Genomic DNA, 21,421 nt, shown 5'->3' with positions numbered 1-21,421 from the left:
TCATTTTAAATGCAGTTAAGAGGATTAAAGTCTCTGCCAATGTCAACCAAAAAGAATTTGTGATGTTTAACCCCAGACCCCCAACACTGACAAGTTCAAAGCAATATATAATCCAATAACTCTGCATCACTGCCCACCAATCACACCACTAAAAGAGTCAGGATTGGAAAAGGAAAGGCCAAGCTCAAAACAAATGGAATCTGAAGGTTTTGTTTATTGTTAGAAAGCTTGAAAAATAATTTAGTAGCCACCATTCAGCCACTCAACAACAAAAAAAGTGTTTATTTAACATCTCTAATGTACTAAAATATACCAAAGTGATAATTATTACAACAGAAGGGCAAAGAGCAGGGACACTAAAGTGATTAATGAATCAATCAAATCAAATATAATACAGCTAGCAGGTCAGGTGATGTATCGCTACTGGAGCATGAGTGTGTTGCTGGTCACCAAAATGATTCAGAGTAATTGCTCCTATGGGAAGTATTCACAACTCAAGCTACTTCAGGTCTGATTCCCTACAGTGTGGGAACAGACCCTTCAGCCCAACAAGTCCACACCGACCCTCCGAAGAGTAACCTACGCAGACATTTATCCCTGACTAACGCATTGAATCTGCACATCTCTGAACATGATGGCAATTTAGCATGGCCAATTCACCTGACTGCACATCTTTGGATTGTGGGAGGAAACTGGAGCACCCGGAGGAAAGCCATGCAGACACAGGGAGAACGCGCAAACTCCACACAGTCAGTCGCCAGAGGATGGAATTGAACTCTGATTCCTGACGCTGTAAGGGAGCAGTGCTAACCACTGAGCCACCGTGCCGCCAGAGATAAGGAGCTGGAGTCTAAGCTGTGAACATAACGAACCTTTTCCAGGAGACAGACACATCTTTTAGATTTAGTCATTTAGATTTTGATTAAAAGCAGGAACAGGAGGCAAGGCAGGTGTAGGGACCTGCCAAAAGGGAAGCTTGAGAGGAACCTCAGGCCATGCAGGGTTACAGCAATCTTGCAAGCTAGGGAGGTAAGAATGGGGACTTCAGAGACAATGTACAAACTGCCCACTGTGCTGTGACACAATGAAGCATTCAGGTCGGGTTGGCAATAGGGATGGAGTGCTGGTTGGGAACAGATATTGTGCTCCGTAGCCATGAGTGGGAGCCCTGATGCCTGCTCAATGCCAGGGCTGGAAGGGAGGGATCCAGTTATCAATCATTTACGACATTGATCGGAGTGGAAAGGAAGTTCTGTTGATAGATTTTAAATAGTTCAGAGCAAAATTGAAAAGCGGATGCTCTCTGGAGGTAATAATTTCAGGATTACTGTCTGAGCCATGAGCTAATTCGCAATGGGTAGAGAAAGCAAGGGAATTAAATGGTGTGGATGGAATAGATTTCAGCTCATGGGGCACTGGCACCAGTTCTGCGGTAGAAGGGAGCTGTTCCTATGGGATGGGCTTCACTTGAACCATACTAGGACCACAGTCCTGGAATAAGTACACTAGTAAGAAATGATCTTGGATTGAAGACCCAGAATCCGCAGGGATAGGGGTAAGAAATAACAAGGCAGCACTGGTGGGAGTAGTCCTTAGACCATCTATCAGTAGCCTACTGTAGGACAGAAAATAAGGTATGAGATAATGATGTATAAAAGGCAGGACATTAACTGTGGTTGATTTGAATCATCATGCAGATTGGGAAAGTCAAGTTGGCTGAGATCACGAAGAGGAGGAATTCTGGTAGTATTTGGGATAGCTTTCTCAAGTAACACATTGTCGATCCAATCATGGATCAGTCTATTTTGTATGTATTAATGTGCATGGAGGCAGATTTTAACATTATCTCAAAATAGAAGACCCCCCATTGGGGAACAGTGACTATAACATGGTAACATTTAACATTCATGTTGAGTGTGAGAAACACAGGTCTGAACACATATGCTAACTTAAATAAAAGGAATTTACAAAAGGAATCAGGGCAGAGATGGCTGTAGTGGGCAGGGAAAAGGAGTTTAGCACAAACCATGATGAATGATGTCAGGCAATTAACAAAACTGTTCATGACTCAAAAATATATCCCAGTGAGGGAGAAGGATTTTGGGAAGAGGAGAAACTGTGCATGGTTAACCAAGTTAAGGATAGCATCAAACTAAAAAGAAAAACATAACGTGGCAAAGATTTGTGGTAAACCAGAGGACTGAGACAGTTTTAAAAGCCAAAACAGCTTTTCCAGCAACTTCGGTTTTCATTTTTTGATTTACACCATCAGCAGTTCTTTCGGTTTTATTTAGTATTGACTTCATCAGTAGGTTTTCAAAAGGAAAAGCCCCAAGACACAACCAAGAATGAATGTTCCGCTGGACTCCCTGTGCAAAAGTCTTTAACCAGTTACACAAACTTGGAAAAAAAACATTGTATTATTTACGGTGGGGAGAGACCATATGCATACTGTGTATCAACAAAGTTTCAACTGAACACTAAATAGGGAGAAAATTTTTTAAAAAAAAAGGAACAGCCTCTTTAAATTGATAAAAATGGACAAAATTGAGGGAATGGCAGTTGAATTGAATTAATACTTCATGTCAGTCTTCATGGTAAAGGATGTTAATAGCATTTGTAACAAGTATTAAATCGATGGAAAGAAGTTGGGATGAAATAAATAGAACAACTAGAGCTGGGTCTACCACATCATGCCTGACCTCTGATCATCACCCTTCACTTTATTCTCCTTGCCCAATAAAAATCCATCAATTTGAGTCTTGAAAGCTCTGACTATACCCCTTTCAGGGATGGGGCTGTGGGGGAGAAAGGGGTGTTTGGTATCAGGGAAATGGTGGTATCGTGGCTTACGATTCCCAAGGCCCAGATTAATGCTCTGGGCACATGGGCTCAAAACCTACCATGGTAGTTGGCAGAGTTTAAGTTCAATTCATAAGTCTATAATACAAGATGATTAGGGGGTTAGATAGGGTTGACAGTGAGAACCTTTTTCCACGTATGGAGTCAGCTATTACAAGGGGGCATAGCTTTAAATTAAGGGGGGGTAGATATAGGACTGATGTTAGGGGTAGGTTCTTCACTCAGCGAGTCGTAAGTTCATGGAATGCCCTGCCAGGAGCAGTAGTGGACTCTCCCTCTTTATGGGTATTTAAGCGGGCATTGGATAGGTATATGGAGGATAGTGGGTTAGTGTAGGTTAGGTGGGCTTTGATCAGCGCAACATCGAGGGCCGAAGGGCCTGTACTGCACTGTATTCTTCTATGTTCTATGTTCTATGTTCTAAAAGGCAGTGTCCATACCATTGATCACAAAACTATCATTTTTGCAAAAGGTCCAACAAGTTCATTAATGTCCAATAAGGAAAGAAATCTGCATGATCATTATGAATGGTGCAGCAGCCTCAAAAAAAGGGCCATATAGCCTACTCCTGGTTTCTGTATCTCTGGTTAGCTGGTCTAGTCTATGACCCCAGGCCCACAGCAACGTGGTTGACTCTTAATTGCCCTCAGAAATGATTTAGCGCCAGTAGGGCTGGACAATAACTGTTGGCCCTGCAGCAATATCCCGTGAATGATGGGAAGCTAAGGCGAGATGGTTAGCAGCATTGGGTAATGTCACTGGGTTAGCAATCCCAGTAAACCCAGGCTTAGATCCCAGGGACACAGGCTTGACATAATGGCAGGCAGTGAAATGTGAATTCAGTGGAAATCTGATTAAAAAGCTAGTCCACTGGTGACCATGAAACCGCTGTCAATTTTTGTTAAAACTTAGGGTTTGGAAATCTGCCATCCTTACCTGGTCTGGTCTACATGTGACTCCAAACCCAAAGCAATGTGGTTTAGTCTTAATTGGCTTCTGAAATGGCTATAGCAAGTCACTCAGTTGAAGGGCAATTTACAAGTGACGTCCGCACAAGAGGAAATTTCCAGATCACATTTATCTTTTTTTTTAAATTCATTCATGAATAGACCAACATTTATTGCTCAGAGTACAATTGAGAGTCAACCACATTGCTGTGGGTCTGGAGTCACGTGTAGGCCAGACGAGGTAAGGATGGCAGGGTTATGGAGATAAGGCTGGAACAGGATACTGATTGGGAATGATCAGCCATGATCATATTGAATGGCGGTGCAGGCTCGAAGGGCTGAATGGCCTACTCCTGCATCTATTGTCTATTGTCTATTTCCTTCCCTGAAGGATATTAGTGAACCAGATTGCTTTTTCCCAACTGACAACAGATTCATAGTCATCATTAGACTCTTAATTTAATTTTTAAAATTCCACCCACCATCTGCCATGGCAGGATTTGAACTGGGTCCCCAGAATATTACCTGGGTCTCTAGACTAATAGCCATAGGCCATCACCACCCCATGTCTGTAAATGGCCTCTCAGAACAGAATGGAAAGAAAATAACTTTAGTCCTGCACTTGTGTTGAAGATATTCTGTGTATTGACTATTCAGTCAAGATTCAGACAAACTCAATTCACCACTCAATGGTTTAATATCTGCACTGAACAGTGTTTTCCAGAGACTAAAATGTATAAGTAATTTCAGATAGGGCCTGAACACTCTTCACACAATATCCAGGTGTACAGAATCCATCAGCTTTAATTGCTTCCCTGTCATTGCAGTAACTTCCCCACAAAGCCCTTGGGAACAAACCAGCCCATTACCACAGTATGCGTAGCTGCATACTCAGCGGTCTATAATGCGGTCATCTGTATTATTTTAGTAATTTAAGCTTCTTACAATTTGGAGTGTAAAAAAGTGAGCATACACCATACACTGTTCCTATAGTTCGGGGAAAATAATAAAACAATTGATTCTGCAATTCACTAAACATCTTCTGGAACCATACTTGAGAATTAGGAAAGTACAGGGTCTTTTTCCATCAAAGTATTGGGAAGCGATAGAGAGCAAAGCTATACTTATTCACACACAGGACCCTGTCCCTTTATAGCAATCTGACCACACATTGGTCACTTGTTGTTCTGTTACAGCTGAGCAAAGTCAATCAACCTGGTTTGAAATTAGTCAGCCAGTTAACGGAGACACTTAACAGTTTCTATGGTATCCCCATGCCAACCAATCAGTACAACCTCCTCATGTTGTAGAGACTTTCAGAACCCTGGATTAAGCTAATGATGATGTCTCAGAGCTGCACATCACTGAGCATAAATAGAATAGTCTGGGTGGAGCTAAAACAGACTAGAAGAAAACTACACTAGATTACAACTTGAGAATCTTATGAGCGTAGAGACATGAGCACATGAAGACAGATCAGTTGTTACTTCAAGTAAAGATTAATTAGAGCCTTGCAAATGGGTCAGCACGGTGGCTCAGTGGTTAGCACTGCTGCCTCACAGCACCAGGGTTGCAGGTTTGATTCCAGCCTCTGGCAACTGTCTGTGTGGAGTTTGCACATTCTCCTGTGTCTGCGTGGGTTTCCTCCCACAGTCCAAAGATGTAGAGGTCAGGGGTGAATTGGCCATGCTAAATTGCCCAAAGTGTTAGGTGCATTAGTCAGAGGGGAAGTGGGTCTGGGTGGGTTACATTTCAGAGGGTCAGTGTGAAGGGTCTGTTTCCACACTGTAGGGAATCTAATCTAATCAATAGATAATATCAAATATGGTAATATGCATGAAGTTTCTAAATATAACTTTCTAAAGTTATTTTTCTTGCATTTCAGTTCTGATGAGTGCAAGAGCCAAATCTTCAAAGTTGGGTCTTTTCTTTGGGCAATGTTGATGTTCTGTACCACCAAGAGAAAGGAAGTGAATGTGTGAGGGAGGTAGTGGTGGAAAAGGCAGGAGAAAGGGGACAGAGATTCATATGAAAATAAAATATTGTACAGACTCAGACAACAATTTTAGCCCTGTTTAGAAAGGAGTACTATTGCACAGAGCAATGTAGGGGAAGTCTGAGCCTTAGCCAGTTCTTGGTTTTGCCTTCTCCTTTTAGAACAGAATGTGAATTCACTTTGATTCAGTTCCCACTGCTCCTAGAATTGGAGTTGAGATCAGCAGGATGTTTGGCAACCTTTCTGCAGTTACAGAAAGAGAGCATAGGGAAAGGGAACTTACTTGTAAGAATCTGAAAAGTGTTCTAATAACATCCCAAAAGATATTCTGGCTAATTTAGGAGTTTCAAAATAGTTGCTAGAACACAGGGTAAAAAAACCCTTTGAAAAACTCAGCGGGTCCGGCAGCAGAAGCAGTAGGTGGCAAGGATCGCCACGTGGGAACTCCAAGGGAAATGGTGCAGGGCCAGGAAGAGAAACCATTGCAGGTGATTAGCTGGCCACAACTGGATGGATAAGAATTGAACCAAGTGTGTGCACTACACTCAGTTGGACAATGGAGGCAAGGCGTTGGAAGACAAGGATTTTGCCAACCTTCCTGAAAGCTGCAGATGGGTCAAGGTGGTTAACTTCGTGCAGTCACATGACATGGCTATTGACACTCTGAGGGCCATCTTGGTGTTGTGGGAAGGCCAGAAACCAATTGGAGGGGTTTTTTTTAAAAAATTCATTCACAGGATGAGGGCACCACTGTTAGGCCAGCATTAATTATCCATCTATAAATTGCCTAGAGGACAGTTAAGAGTCAAATCACATCATTGTGGGTTGAAAGTCACGTGTGGCCAGACCAGCGGTAAGGGGAGTTTCTTTCCCTAAAAAGGACCTTGTAAACCAGATAGGTTATTCCAAACAAGTGACAATGGATTTGTGGTCATCATTAGACCTTACCTCCAGATTTGTATTGAATTCAAGCCAGCTAATCACCACTCTGCTATGGCAATATTCAAACCCAGCCCCAAGAACATTATCTCGGTCTCTGGAGTAACAATCCAGTGATAATATCACTAGGCCATTGCCTCCCTGTAATTGGTGCAAAACAATGAGCAAAGGGAAAGCTGTTGGCACAACAGTAATGTCACAAAACGAGCAATCTAGAATCTCAGTAATATGGGGACACAGGTTCGAGTCCCATCATGGCAGATGTGGTATTTGAATTCAAAAATCTGAAATTAAAAGCTAATCTAATAGCGACATGATCCAGAGCACCAGAAAGAGCTTGGGTACTCCTCTTTTAAAAAAAAGGGTGCCATGGAGTTTTTCACATCTGGCTGAAATGGGGCTTTAAAGGTCACACCTGAAGGACATCACCGTCCAATAACACAGCATACGTTCTATACTAACTTGCGCTTCCTATCAATATCTGAATCTCAGTCAGAGATCTGCAGCACAGAAAAAGGCCCTAACTATCTCATCCCTTTTTCCAGCACTTGGCCCATTGCCTAATGAAGGGCTTTTGCCCGAAACGTCGATTTTCCTGCTCCTCTGAACCTGCCTGATCTCCTGTGCTTTTCCAGCACCACTCTAATCTTGACCCAGAGCCTTGTATGTCTAGGCATTACAAATGTACATCTAAATACTTCAATGTTGTGTTTACCTTTGCCACCCTTCCAGACAGCGAGTTCCATACACCTGCCACCTTCAGGGTGAAGTTTTTCCTCACATCTCTTCTAAACCTCCTGCCCCTGGCCATAAATCAGTGTCCCTGGTCACTGATCCCTCAAAAGAGGCAAGTTTTTTCCTCTTTTCTACTCTATGTCTCTCAATGTTATGCATCTCAATCACCTCCCACCCCAGTCTACTCCACCCTAAGGAAACCACCCCTACTCTGTCCAATCTCTCTTCATAACTGAAACTCTCCAGGCCAGGCAGCATCCTGGCCAATCTCCTCCACGCCCTCTCCTATAATGGGGATCCCAGAACTGCACACAATACTCTAGCTGTGGCCTCACCAAAGTTTTATATAGTTCCTGCATTACCTCCCCACTCTAAACTCTATGCTTTGATTGATAAAAAGTATCCTACATGCCTCCCTAATCACTTTATCCATCTGATCCGACACTAAGCGACCACTAGACATGCACACTATGGTCCCTCTGATCCTCAATGCTTCCCATAGTCAGACAGTTCACTATGTATTCCCTTGCGTTGTCTGTTCCGCCCAACTACATCACCTCCCATTTACCCAAATTGAATTCAATTTGGCACTGATCAGCCTATCTATATCCTCTTGTAGGCAAAGGCTATTCTCTTATTATCACCCCACTAATTTTTGTATTGTCTTCAAACTTACGGATCAATCTCAGTTTTTTCCTCATTTCTCTAGGGTAGGATTTGAACCCATGACCTTCTGAATGAGTTCACTCTGTTCAAACCCACTTGTGACGTGAAGAATGCTCTTCAAACCGTGAAGAGGAGAAAGCAATTACTGTTAATCAATATTGTATTAAAATCACAAGCACTGCCAACCTCTGATCTTTTATTAAATTTTCTAATCAATCTGTTCAGAGACGTTGTCACACACAGGTGGGACTTGAACCAGGAACTACTAGCCCAACTGCAGGGGCACGACCACTGCACTACTACACTCCCCGTGCCAATCTTCTGATGTCAGAGCAATTTGATAACAATCTGGTGAGGTAAGTACTTTGCAATACTAAATGCAGTTTCATCCCAGACAATTTGTGTTCTTTAAGCATGAGGCAATGCAGCCTGATACCTTCACCATTCACACTAATCCTCCCCATTCAATACAGGATCAGGCACCAATTCTGCTGGCACACAAGCTTTTGGAGAGATTAAGGACGGACTACAGAGATAGCGTGAGTCGATTGTGTTTTATGTACAACCAATTCCATCGGACCTGCGAGGCAGCAATACAATTGTGCAAACCTGCACAAAACAATCTCACTGACCCTGAAAATGGAGGAGTGAATGGTAAATGGTTAGGGTGGAAATACAATGTTCAGGAGGGTGGTCAAGGCACAATCAACTGTGGCTTTCTGTAGGAAGTTGGGTAAGCACTTGAAGAAAAACGATATGCAAGTGCAGATCCATCTGGTACCTACTGTCTGCGCCTCATGCATTACTGTATATTCACAACATTTCAAGTCCTTTATAATACAACAGGATAATGTTAACCAAAGTCTAAAATGGTGGAGTTTGCTGCCCTTATGGAACCTGATGATAGTGTCTGGTTAGTCCACTGAACTAGCAACCAAGAATTCAATTCTCGGTATCACAAACTATAACTGAATTTGTTAAGCCACAGAATCATACAGTACAGAAAAAGCCCTTCAGTGCATCTAGTCTATACTATTAAAAGTACACCAAGTCTTGAATCTCGTGATCTGCTGCCTGTTGTGATATCAAACCCTAGAAGCATATAGAGTGAGCTCTTCTGTTTTCACACACCATTGGCAGATTTTCTGCAGTGTCCCAGGATGCTATCAGCTCTTCAGATTACACTCTTCCTGCTTAGACAGGTATGCAGATGTACAAAAAAAAACACAGGAGAACTCTATCCTCTGATCAGTTCTGGCTTGAGGTCCTGTCCATACTGCATACATAACCTAAGATACTGATCTGGAGGGCACCGGATGGTTATTTTGTAGAAATGGTGTGCAGAGATATGGGGAAAAGGCAGGAGGTTGGCACCGAGTGGTAGAACCAGTCCAGCCGAATGACCACCTTCTGTGGCGTAACAAGTTCAGAGGAGAGGCCAGATAGGCTGGGGCTTTGTTTCCACTGGAGATTTAAGGTCACCTTAGAGGTTTACAAAATAATGAGGGGCATAAATAAGGTGAATAGCAAGTGTTTTTTTTCCCTTGGGTGGTGGATTTCAAGATTAGGGGGCATATGTTTAAGAGGAGAGAGGAGAAAGATTTTAAAAAAAAGACATGAGGGGCAATTTTGTTTTAAACACAGAATGGTTAGTGTATGGAGTGAATTTCCAGAGGAAGTGGTGAACACAGAGTTAGAACATTTAAAAGACATTTGGATAAGTACGTGAATAGGAAAGGTTTGGAAGGATATAGGCCAAGTGCAGGCAGGAGGGACTAGTTTAGTTTGGGATTATGTTTGGCATGGACTGGTTTGTGCAAAGGGTCTCTTTCTGTGCTGTATGACTCTATGACTCCAATCTCTGATTCTGTAGCTCAGCAAAATTGTGGACCGGAAGACCAAAAAAATACCTTAAATGTAAGTGTGGGAACAATAAAAGGGGTAGCTCTTTGAAAGCTGTCCAGTTCCACCCCCAAAACAACTCCCTGATTTTTTTTCAAATGCATCAGCCAATAGGATTCTAATTAGGTCTGAATCTCTCTCTTCAGTCCAGAATAAATTGGAACAGGGCTCAGCACAAAGAATTTCACAGGAGCTGCCTCTGACCCTCGAAATTTCTTCGAGGTGCAAGGGAATGTTAGCTTTATGCTTACAGCTTTGGTCTGATTACTTACTGTTTTTGCTCATGGTTAAATAAACTCTCCATCCAATTTATGCCCACTCCAGTGCCTGATCTAGCATATCAAACATTACCAGAGTGCAGTCAATGGGTGATGGGAGAGGGGTGGGGTGGAAAGAAGGGGACGATTTCCTTTGTGTGCGCAAATGGACAGGAGTGAGGAATGGATCTTCATCAGTAGAGTCATAGAGATGTACAGCATGGAAACAGACCCTTCGGTCCAACCCATCCATGTCGCTATCCCAAACCAATCTAGTCCCACCTGCCAGCACCCGGCCCATATCCCTCCAAACCCTTCCTATTCATATACCCATCCAGATGCCTCTTAAAATGTTGTAATTGTACCAGCCTCAACCACTTCCTCTGGCAGCTCATTCCATACACATACTACCCTCTGCATGAAAACGTTGCCCCGTAGGTCTCTTTTATATATTTCCTCTCTCACCCTAAACCTCCAATTTTGGTGTCATCTGCAAACTTACTAGCTGTACCTCTTATGCTCACATCCAAATCATTTATGTAAATTACAAAAAGTAGAGGACCCAGCACTGTTCAGTAGCATGCAACAAATTCACAGCAAATTGTTAGCCACCATATTTGAAGTAAGATGCATTAGAAGTTAGAGAGCAAATTCACCAACAATGATTGCAAGTAGTGCAAAACTCAGTTAAAGCCAGCAAAATGTAAGATCAATAATAAAAAAAAAAATCGGTGTTTTTGCAACTAATGGTATTTTCACAGAGAGAAATGAGCATCTCAAGGCTCCTTGTCTTTCTTAACCTCATTTATTCGGATGTAAACTGAACAAGCCTGCATGGGCTAAGGCCGTTACTACCCCCGCCGTTTATCTGCGTACAGCTGGATGCAGCAAGGAGGAACTGTGCCAAACTATAAAACACAGTGGCTAACAAATCAGATGCTGAAACTTCCTCCAGACAACAGTGTTGTAATCAAAATAACAGTCCCATTATAGACTTCCAGAATGCAAATCAGCCATTGAAGCTGCCTACCACATACAGTTATCACTAACACTGAAGCTTTGTGAGATCGAATTGATCTTTGTTATTCGTTTCTAACTCTTATATCATGCCAGAAGCAGGATTTCTCCCCAGGAAGCTATCACCCACTGCACTCGCTAAAAACGCACCCTCCACAGAAGAATGCGCATTTATTCAGTGCCTTCCACCACCTCAGGGCATCCCTGAGCAATTGCATCATTTTACAAGTGTGGCCACTGTTCGATCATAGAAGAGAGTAGAACTTTGAAGGAACCAATAGCAGTCCAGTTAGCCTTCAACAGCTCTTGCCCAAAATTCCTGCAAGTCTTTTCTCCAATTTAAACAATTCTCTTTTAAAAAACACTCCCCACCACCTCAGACTGGACATTCAAACTCAATACATTCACTGCATCAAAGTTTCCACACATCACCCCAGTTCATTTTGAGGATCACCATTAATCTGTAATCCCCTGCATCAACTCTTCAGCCAATGGATAAATTTCCCTTAAATTTGAGGGGGGGTCTGGCTAGAAAAACACTGCTGTTAAAGGGTACTTTCGGCTTCCTCCTCTCGGGAGATCAAAATCCCAGCTTTGTCATTTTATGCAAGAAACTATAATCCCTCATTCCCTGCAGCTATTTGACAAACTCTTTTCTGAACCCTTTCCAAAGACTCTGCGTCTTTCTGTACTCCAGCTGGGGGTAAACACATGTTTTATAAAATGTTTAACTTCCTGGCTTTTGGTATCTATCTCTCTAAACACTCAGAATCCCATGTGCTTTACTAACCAGACCTGCCCACTTCAGAGATTTGTTCACAAACAGCCCTGGGGCTTCCTTTGGTCTACATCCTCATTTACAAAACACAGCAAGCACTTGGCACACATACTCCTTCAAGCAGCAACACAATAAATGATCAGATAATCTGTTTTTAGTTGAAGGATAATTATTAGCCAGGACATCAAATTTTTTGACCAACAGATTCTGTTGCTCTCAGGTTTCAGGGGCTCAGCTAATTTGGGCTGAGATCCGAAAAGTCAGTTTACCAACAGGAAGCACATGGGGAGATTAGAATCACTCCTGCGATTGGCTGTGGTGCTGGACACACTTTCCTTATTCCTGAAGGAGGGCTCATGCCCGAAACGTTGATTCTCCTGCTCCTTGGATGCTGTCTGACCTGTTGCGCTTTTCCAGCAACACATTTTCAGTCCTGATTAGTGTAGCAAGTTACTATGTCCCTTGCCCAAAACATCGATTTTCTTGCTCTTCGGATGCTGCCTGAACTGCTGTGCTTTTCTAGCGCCACTCTAATCTAGACTCTGGTTTCCAGCATCTGCAGTCCTTGCTTTTACTTATGCTCCTGTGATTGGCTGTAGTGGTGGTCACAGTGTAGCGATTTACCAGATCCCATGATTAGAAGTAGTCAGAATGCTTACTCCTAAATCACCAGTCCAGTCAGCAACAATACCTCTCATCATCTCCTAATGAAAATTCTAGAAATTGGAAAATTTGGTTATTTGTCTAACCCTCCTAATTAAGTTTGCAATTAAAGAGGGGCCCCTTGGGTGGTATGCTAGAGGTCACCTGCTGCTTTGAAAACTGTCCCCTGAGAAGACTTGGGAGAGAAGGAAGGATATAGATCTGTCCTATTGATAAACATCTCTCATAATATTAAAAAGCAATTTAACTACCAAAACCAATAAAACAAGCATGTACACAGTTTGGACAATGAATTTACAGGTTTGTTTTAGAGGTCATCACCTTGTTCAATCCTTAAAATTAAAACCAAAACAAGTAGAGCAAAGACATTTTCAGAGTCTGAATTTGAGACAGTTCACTCAGCACAGAGGAAGTGGGTGGAGGAGTGAGGAAGGTGCATAAAAAGAGAACAGAAATATCTTTTACATCTGGCAATGCGGTCCCTGAGAAAAGTCAAAACCACAGCAGGCAGGAACTGGGTGCAGTAATGGAGGTAACGTACCTGGTAGTAATTCTTTATATGTCTGACTAATATGGTAAGGTTCTGAACACGCAAGTTGACATCATTGTTGACGTGTTTGTTGACTCTTTGATTAGTTGGCCTTGGGTCTCTAAATCAAGAAACAATCAGAAAATATTTGAATCAATAAACCAATGCAATAAAGTTTTACAAAAGAAAAAAAAAAATCACTGAAAATAAAAACACCGGCCAGCCTTCCAAGTAGCTCCCTTTTGAGGGGAAATCTTTGAGATTAATCCACTTTATTTTATCTCTCAACACAATCTGTAGCTGAGTGCCCAAGCATGCTCACATGCACGCACGCATGGTGCTCTCTGTCACCGCTGTCTCAATCTTTAACCACTGGGTCATTTCACAGCCGATTAAAAATTTGTGATTAGCACACAATGTTTTTGGCAGGAAATGAACTCAGACTGCACCCCTCCCCACCTGACGCAAGAAGAGCAAAACCAAAAGCCAGAGGAGAAGTAGGCCACTCAGCCCATTAAGTCCTCTCTGTTGATCAATGAGATCATGGCCGATCTGATAACCCCCAACTGCACTTTCCTGCCTTTTCCCCCCCATGACTCTTGCTTCCCTTACCTGATTAAAAATGGGTTTGTCTCAGCCTTGAATATACTTTTTTTGTTAAAAAAATAAATCCCTACGATGTGGAAACAGGCCATTCGGCCCGACCAGTCCACACAACTCTCCAAAAGAGTAAACCACCCAAAACCATTCCCCAACATTTACCCCTGACTGATGGGCCTATCATTCTGGGCAGTTTAGGAGGTAAAAACAATGACTGCAGATGCTGGAAATGAGATTCTGGATTAGTGGTGCTGGAAGAGCACAGCAGTTCAGGCAGCATCCAACGAGCAGCGAAATCGACGTTTCGGGCAAAAGCCCTTCATCAGGAATAAAGGCAGTGAGCCTGAAGCGTGGAGAGATAAGCTAGAGGAGGGTGGGGGTGGGGAGAAAATAGCATAGAGTACAATGGGTGAGTGGGGGAGGGGATGAAGGTGATAGGTCAGGGAGGAGAGGGTAGAGTGGATAGGTGGAAAAGGAGATAGGCAGGTCGGACAAGGCCAGACAAGTCATGGGGACAGTGCTGAGCTGGAAATTTAGAACCAGGGTGAGGTGGGGGAAAGGGGAAATGAGGAAACTGTTGAAGTCCACATTGATGCCCTGGGGTTGAAGTGTTCCGAGGCAGAAGATGAGGCGTTCTTCCTCCAGGCGTCTGGTGTTGAGGGAGTGGCGGTGAAGGAGGCCCAGGACCTCCATGTCCTCGGCAGAGTGGGAGGGGGAGTTGAAATGTTGGGCCATGGGGCGGTGTGGTTGATTGGTGCAGGTGTCCCGGAGATGTTCCCTAAAGCACTCTGCTAGGAGGTGCCCAGTCTCCCCAATGTAGAGGAGACCGCATCGGGAGCAACGGATACAATAAATGATATTAGTGGATGTGCAAGTAAAACTTTGATGGATGTGGAAGGCTCCTTTGGTGCCTTGGATAGAGGTGAGGGAGGAGGTGTGGGCGCAGGTTTTACAGTTCCTGCGGTGGCAGGGGAAAGTGCCAGGATTGGAGGGTGGGTTGTAGGGGGGCGTGGACTTGACCAGGTAGTCACGGAGGGAACAGTCTTTGCGGAAGGCAGAAAGGGGTGGGGAGGGAAATATATCCCTGGTGGTGGGGTCTGTTGAGGTGGCAGACATGTCGGCGGATGATTTGGTTTATGCGAAGGTTGGTAGTGTGGAAGGTGAGCACCAGGGGCGTTCTGTCCTTGTTACAGTTGGAGGGGTGGGGTCTGAGGGCGGAGGTATGGGATGTGGATGAGATGCGTTGGAGGGCATCTTTAACCACGTGGGAAGGGAAATTGCGGTCTCTAAAGGAGGAGGCCATCTGGTGTGTTCTATGGTGGAACTGGTCCTCCTGGGAGCAGATCCGGCGGAGGAATTGGGAATACGGGATGGCATTTTTTGCAAGAGGTAGGGTGGGAAGAGGTGTAATCCAGGTAGCTGTGGGAGTCGGTGGGTTTGTAAAGAAAAAAATGTCAGTGTCAAGTCGGTCGTCATTAATGGAGATGGAGAGGTCCAGGAAGGGGAGGGAGGTGTCAGAGATGGTCCAGGTAAATTTTAAGGTCAGGGTGGAATGTGTTGGTGAAGTTGAGGAATTGCTCAACTTCCTCGCAGGAGCACGAGGTGGCACCAATGCAGTCATCAATGTAGCGGAGGAAGGATTTGGGGAGTGGTGCCGGTGTAATTACAGAAGATTAACTGCTCTACGTAGCCAACAAAGAGACAGGCATAGCTGGGGCCTATTCCAGACCAAAGGGGTAGCCATGGGCACACGTATGGGCCCCAGCTATGCCTGTCTTTGTTGGCTACGTAGAGCAGTTGAAGACTGAGAGGGGATCTGATTGAAACGCATAGGATTATGAAAGGATTAGACACTCTGGCAGGAGGAAACATATTTCCGCTGATGGGGGAGTGCCGAACCAGAGGACACAACTTAAAAATACGGGGTAGACCATTTAGGACAGAGATGAGGAGAAACTACTTCACCCAGAGAGTGGTGGCTGTGTGGAATGCTCTGCCCCAGTGGGCAGTGGAGGCCCAGTCTCTGGATTCATTTAAGAAAGAATTGGATAGAGCTCTTAAAGATAGTGGAGTCAAGGGGTATGGAGATAAGGCTGGAACAGGATACTGATTGGGAATGATCAGCCATGATCATATTGAATGGCGGTGCAGGCTCGAAGGGCTGAATGGCCTACTCCTGCATCTATTGTCTATTGTCTGCTCCCAGGAGGACCAGTTCCACCACAGAACACACCAGATGGCCTCCTTCTTTAGAGACTGCAATTTCCCTTCCCACGTGGTTAAAGATGCCCTCCAACGCATCTCATCCACATCCCGTACCTCTGCCCTCAGACCCCACCCCTCCAACCGTAACAAGGACAGAACCCCCCTGGTACTCACCTTCCACACTACCAACCTTCGCATAAACCAAATCATCCGCCAACATTTCCGCCACCTCCAAACAGACCCTACAACCAGGGATATATTTCCCTCCCCACCCCTTTCCACCTTCCGCAAAGACTGTTCCCTCCGTGATTACCTGGTCAGGTCCACACCCCCCTACAACCCACCCTCCAATCCTGGCACTTTCCCCTGCCACCGCAGGAACTGTAAAACCTGTGCCCACACCTCCTCCCTCACCTCTATCCAAGGCCCTAAAGGAGCATTCCACATCCAGCAAAGTTTTACTTGCACATCCACTAATATCATTTATTGTATCTGTTGCTCCCAATGCGATCTCCTCTACATTGGGGAGACTGGGCGCCCCCAACAGAGCACTTTAGGGAACATCTCCAGGACACCTGCACCAATCAACCACACCGCCCCGTGGCCCAACATTTCAACTCCCCCTCCCACTCTGCCGAGGACATGGAGGTCCTGGGCCTCCTTCACCGCCGCTCCCTCACCAGACGCCTGGAGGAAGAACGCCTCATCTTCCGCCTCGGAACACTTCAACCCCAGGGCATCAATGTGGACTTCAACAGTTTCCTCATTTCCCCTTCCCCCACCTCATCCTAGTTCTAAACTTCCAGCTCAGCACTGTCCCCATGACTTGTCCTACATGCCTATCTCCTTTTCCACCTATCCACTCCTTTTCCTGACCTATCACGTTCATCCCCTCCCCCACTCACCCATTGTACTCTATGCTACTTTCTCCCCACCCCCACCCTCCTCTAGCTTATCTCTCCACGCTTCAGGCTCACTGCCTTTATTCCTGATGAAGGGCTTTTGCCCGAAACGTCGATTTCGAAGCTACTTGGATGCTGCCTGAACTGCTGTGCTCTTCCAGTATCACTAATCCAGATTCTGGGCAATTTAGCAGGCTACTTTACCTGATCTACGCATCTATGGACTCTGAGAAAAAACCCACACAGACATGGGGAGAATGTGCAAACTCCACACAAGGCAGTGGCCCGAGGCTGGAATTGAACTCAGGTCCCTGGTGCTGTGAGGCTGCAGTGCAACCACTGAGCCAACGTGCCACCCTATGACTTAATAACCCAGTTTCCACAGTCCCATGGGGTAAAGCATTCCACAGATTCACTAGCCTCTGAGAAAGGAGATCTTCCTCATCTCTGCATTAATGGACGGTCCCATATTCAGATGATGCCTTCTGGCTCTAGACTCTTCAATAAGGGAAAATAACCTCTCCACATCTGCTGTGCCAAGTCCCCCATGAAACCCAAATGTTTCAATAAGATCAGCTCTCATTCTTCAACGCAATCTACTCAACCTCTCCTCAAACAGTCCCTCCATACCTGAACTGTCTCCAATACCTGTTCGAAACAGTACTCCAGCTAGGATCTGATTAATGCCTTTCACTGTTTTAGAAAACCTCTCTGTAAAGACAGAACATATCATGAAATGATTAAAAGGGGTGTAAAAAAATGCAGTACACTAATCATGGGTGACTTCAATCTTCATGTATATTCAGAAAAATCAAATTGGCACAGGTAGCCAGGAGGAAGATTTCATACAGTGTATTTGAGACAGTTTCCTGGAACAGTATGTTGCGGATCTATCCAGCGATCACGCTATTTTTGATCCAGTAGTGTGTAGTGAGGCAGGTGTAATAAATGACTTCAGTAAGAGATCCCATAGGGAAGAGTGACCATAACATGGTAGATTCTAACATTCAGTTTGAGATTGGAGGAACTTGGGTCAGAAACAACTATTTCTAAACTTAAATATGAGCAATCTAATATGGAGATGGATGAGTGGGCTAGAGTGGACTTTAAAAAGGAGTTTGGCAGCAAAGACAGTTGAAGAACAATGACAGATGCTGAGGGAAATAGTCCATGGCTCATTGCAAAGATATATCCCAGTGAGGAATAAGAATTCGAGAAACTAACCAAGGCTAGCCGAGGACGTTTAGGGTAATATAGAAACATTGAAGATAGAAACAAGAGTCAGGATGTGACCCCTCGAGCCTGCTCCACCATCTTCCCTGCTGGTTTCCCTTTCCAATCAGTTCTGACCAGCTCTTCCCTCACGTCTTTGTCGTCATCACGACTCAATTGCAATACCATTACAACTGATTCAATCTCCCCCTTAAACTGCAGGGTGGACTCTATCAAATATGGTCACTGCCCCTTAAGGGTTCCTTTACCTTAAGCTCCCCAATTAACTCTGCCTCACTACACATCACCAAATCCAGAACTGCCTCTTCCCTAGTGGGCTGTACCACAAGCTGCCCCAAAAAAAAATTCAGTAGATACTCCACAAATTCCTTTTCTTGAGACCTATTCCCAACCTGATTTTCTTAGTCCACCTGCATATTGAAGTCAAAAAGGCGCCAGAGTTGTTATAAGGGAGGGATTTTCAGGAAAGGCTAAGCTAATGTAACAGGGACCAGTGCTGAGATCACAATAATTTACAATATTGGTGACTTGGAAGTGAAAGTAATCAAGTTTACAGATTGGACAAAATAGATAAAAAGGAAAGTATGAGGATGGCACAAGGAGTGTACAGAAGTATTTAAAAAGCAAGTGCACAAAATCTTGGTAGATGGATGTGAGAATATGCACTTTGGCAGGAAGAACAGAAGAGCTGAATATTATTTAAATGGAGATCAAGTATAGAAAACTGCAGCACAAAAAGGACTTGGGAACTCATGTCCATGAATCACAAAAGGCTGGCATACAAATTCAGCAGATAATAGGGAGAGTAAATAGACTGTTGGCCTTCATTTCAAAAGGGAATAAAAACAAGAAAGTTTTGCCAAAAACATAAAAGGCACTAATTAGACCACAGTTGGAATACAGTGAACAGTTTTGATCTCCTCATCCAAGGGAAGATAGACTGGCATTGGAAACAGTCCAGGAGGTTCATTAGGTTGATTCTGGATATGGAAGAATTGTCTTGTGAGGGGAGATTAAGCAGGCTGGGCTTGTGCTCATTGGAGTTTAGAAAAAAACCAAGCAGACCTTATTGAAACATGTCAAATTCTTAGAGGTTTGACAGTGTAGACACAAAGTGGTCGTTTTTCCTTGTTGTAGAGTCTGCTCTTATAATTTATGATCTTGTAGTCTTTAGGAGCTTACAACATTAGAGATAATGCAGCATCATGGAAATGGAATTTGTTAACATACAGAAGACCAGAGTTGGGATTGTGGGTCTGTTTCAATTTAAATATATACAACTTGTTTAATGGCAAAAATGTCAGCACTACAGCCTCAATTATAAACTATCGATATTAATGACGAGGAGGAGGGTGCAGAATGCAATGTATTCCTAGAGGGAATTTGCCGATTCCTAGAGGGCTGGTGTTGAAAAATAACTGCGTGCTGACATCCAGGAGTATAGGCACTCAATGAAAGTCTTTCAAATATATTGAACAGTTTAGAAAAACACGTGAGTTCGTATTGAAACACAAGATTCTAAAAGGGACTTGATAGGCTAGACATTGAGATGACAGTTTTCCACTTGGTGGGGAATCCAAAACAAGGGGTTACTGTTCCAGAATAAGGGGACACTAACTTAAAACCGAGATATGAAGAAATATCTTCTTTCAGAAGGTAGTGAATGGCTAGATCTCCCTATCCCAGCAAGTTGTGGAGGTTCGATTACTGGAAGTATTTTAAGTGGAGGTAGGTAGATGTTTACATGATGAGGGGCAGAGAGAGAGAGAGAGAGATTGCCTCCCTATAATTTACTTGCTTTATATACAGCAAGGGAAGGTCCAGAGGGGCTGAATGGCCATTTCGTGTGTTAGGCCAGCACTTACTCCCCATCCCTAGTTGCCCCTTGACCTAAATAACATTAGGTCCATTTCAGAGGGTAATTAGAGTCACATGCAGGTCAGGTGACATACTGCCATCCCTGACAATCGACAGGTTAAATGGTCACCGTGCTTCGAAGTCCAAATTTTTACCAAAAATTAACTTTTCCACCACCTACCATTCGAATTTTTGTCCCCAACGCATTATGCTGGGGATCTGGAATATTAGCCTCGTCACATGACCATTACGTCACTGTGTTCCCCTGGCAACTTTGCTTATGAGAATGTGTTTCACTGGTGAGCAATCAGTCTTTTTTTCCTCTGTCCTTGTTTCAGAGGATTGGGCCATGGAATTTCAGTGGATTTGTCCTTGCTCACACAAACAGAGCACTGATTTTCCACTGCTTTCCCTGGGATGACTGACCAAGAAACTCTTACAATCTTACCACTTGCTATAAGGTGCATGGAAGGGATTTATAGGCTAAATGTCTATCTGCTTCGAGATGCTGCTACACACCTCCTTTTGAATAATACCACCTCATTAACATTGCTATTCCAGTTCTCTCCTGGTGTAGTTGGATTTGGACACTACACAGCAGAGAGCTAATTGATTCAGTAAGTGGGAAAGTGGAGATTGTGAAAGGGCTTCTGCAGTGACCTAGGAGACAAGTCTTCATGTGTTCCTTATTTCACATAAAACTTCAGGTGGGTTCTCCTGCACAGTTATTACTGTTTACCCCTGTGCTACTCAATAACTCGCCTGGCACTGTAAATGACTGCTTGGTTTCATAGCTCAAGGTCACTCAGAGTTCTACACTGAGAATCTAAACTCCATATCTGATCTACTTTTCTAACATTTCTAACACTGCCTTTGAGGGCTCTTGTGGTAGTGTCTGAGCCAGAAGGCCCAAGCCCTGGACCTGTTGTTTGTAGCCAGCCAACCTGCTCGGGAGGAGTGTCATAACATCCTTGAATGTGCTGATTAAAAATGCTGCCATTAACTGAATCCTTCAACAAGATCTTACCCACATTTTGCCAGCTCCACAAACTTACCCAATTCTCAGAGAACAAAACAGTTATTCAAGAACTTGTATGGGCCCCTCCTGACCCACCATCCTAAAACCTGGGTGCTTCATGCCAATCGACAACACACAAGTGATGGATCACATTCTCCATCGACATCTTAAGTGCCTTTAAAACAGGAATTTTTAAAAACTAGATCCACAAGTAGATTGTGGTAGTTCACAGACTCCCAGCCCATCTGTTTATTTTGTGGTGCTGTGGAATCCAAGAGCCATCTAGATATCGGTTGTGGATGTTCATGGCCAGGC

At 43.9% G+C, this 21,421-nt stretch overlaps 1 protein-coding gene across 1 annotated transcript in view; it reads right to left on the bottom strand.

Annotated features, from left to right (window-relative positions):
• The window catches only part of ccdc88c (coiled-coil domain containing 88C), a 249,097-nt gene that overhangs the window by 214,055 nt on the left and 13,621 nt on the right, over positions 1-21,421 (bottom strand). The window contains exon 3 of the mRNA XM_072568054.1: positions 13,304-13,412. Coding sequence (XP_072424155.1) covers positions 13,304-13,412 — 109 coding nt within the window. The remainder of the gene's footprint in view (positions 1-13,303; positions 13,413-21,421) is intronic.

The sequence above is a fragment of the Chiloscyllium punctatum genome, chromosome 4 (assembly GCF_047496795.1).
Source record: "Chiloscyllium punctatum isolate Juve2018m chromosome 4, sChiPun1.3, whole genome shotgun sequence".
Lineage (NCBI taxonomy): Eukaryota > Metazoa > Chordata > Chondrichthyes > Orectolobiformes > Hemiscylliidae > Chiloscyllium > Chiloscyllium punctatum.
This window is presented reverse-complemented; position numbering and strand designations above follow the sequence as displayed.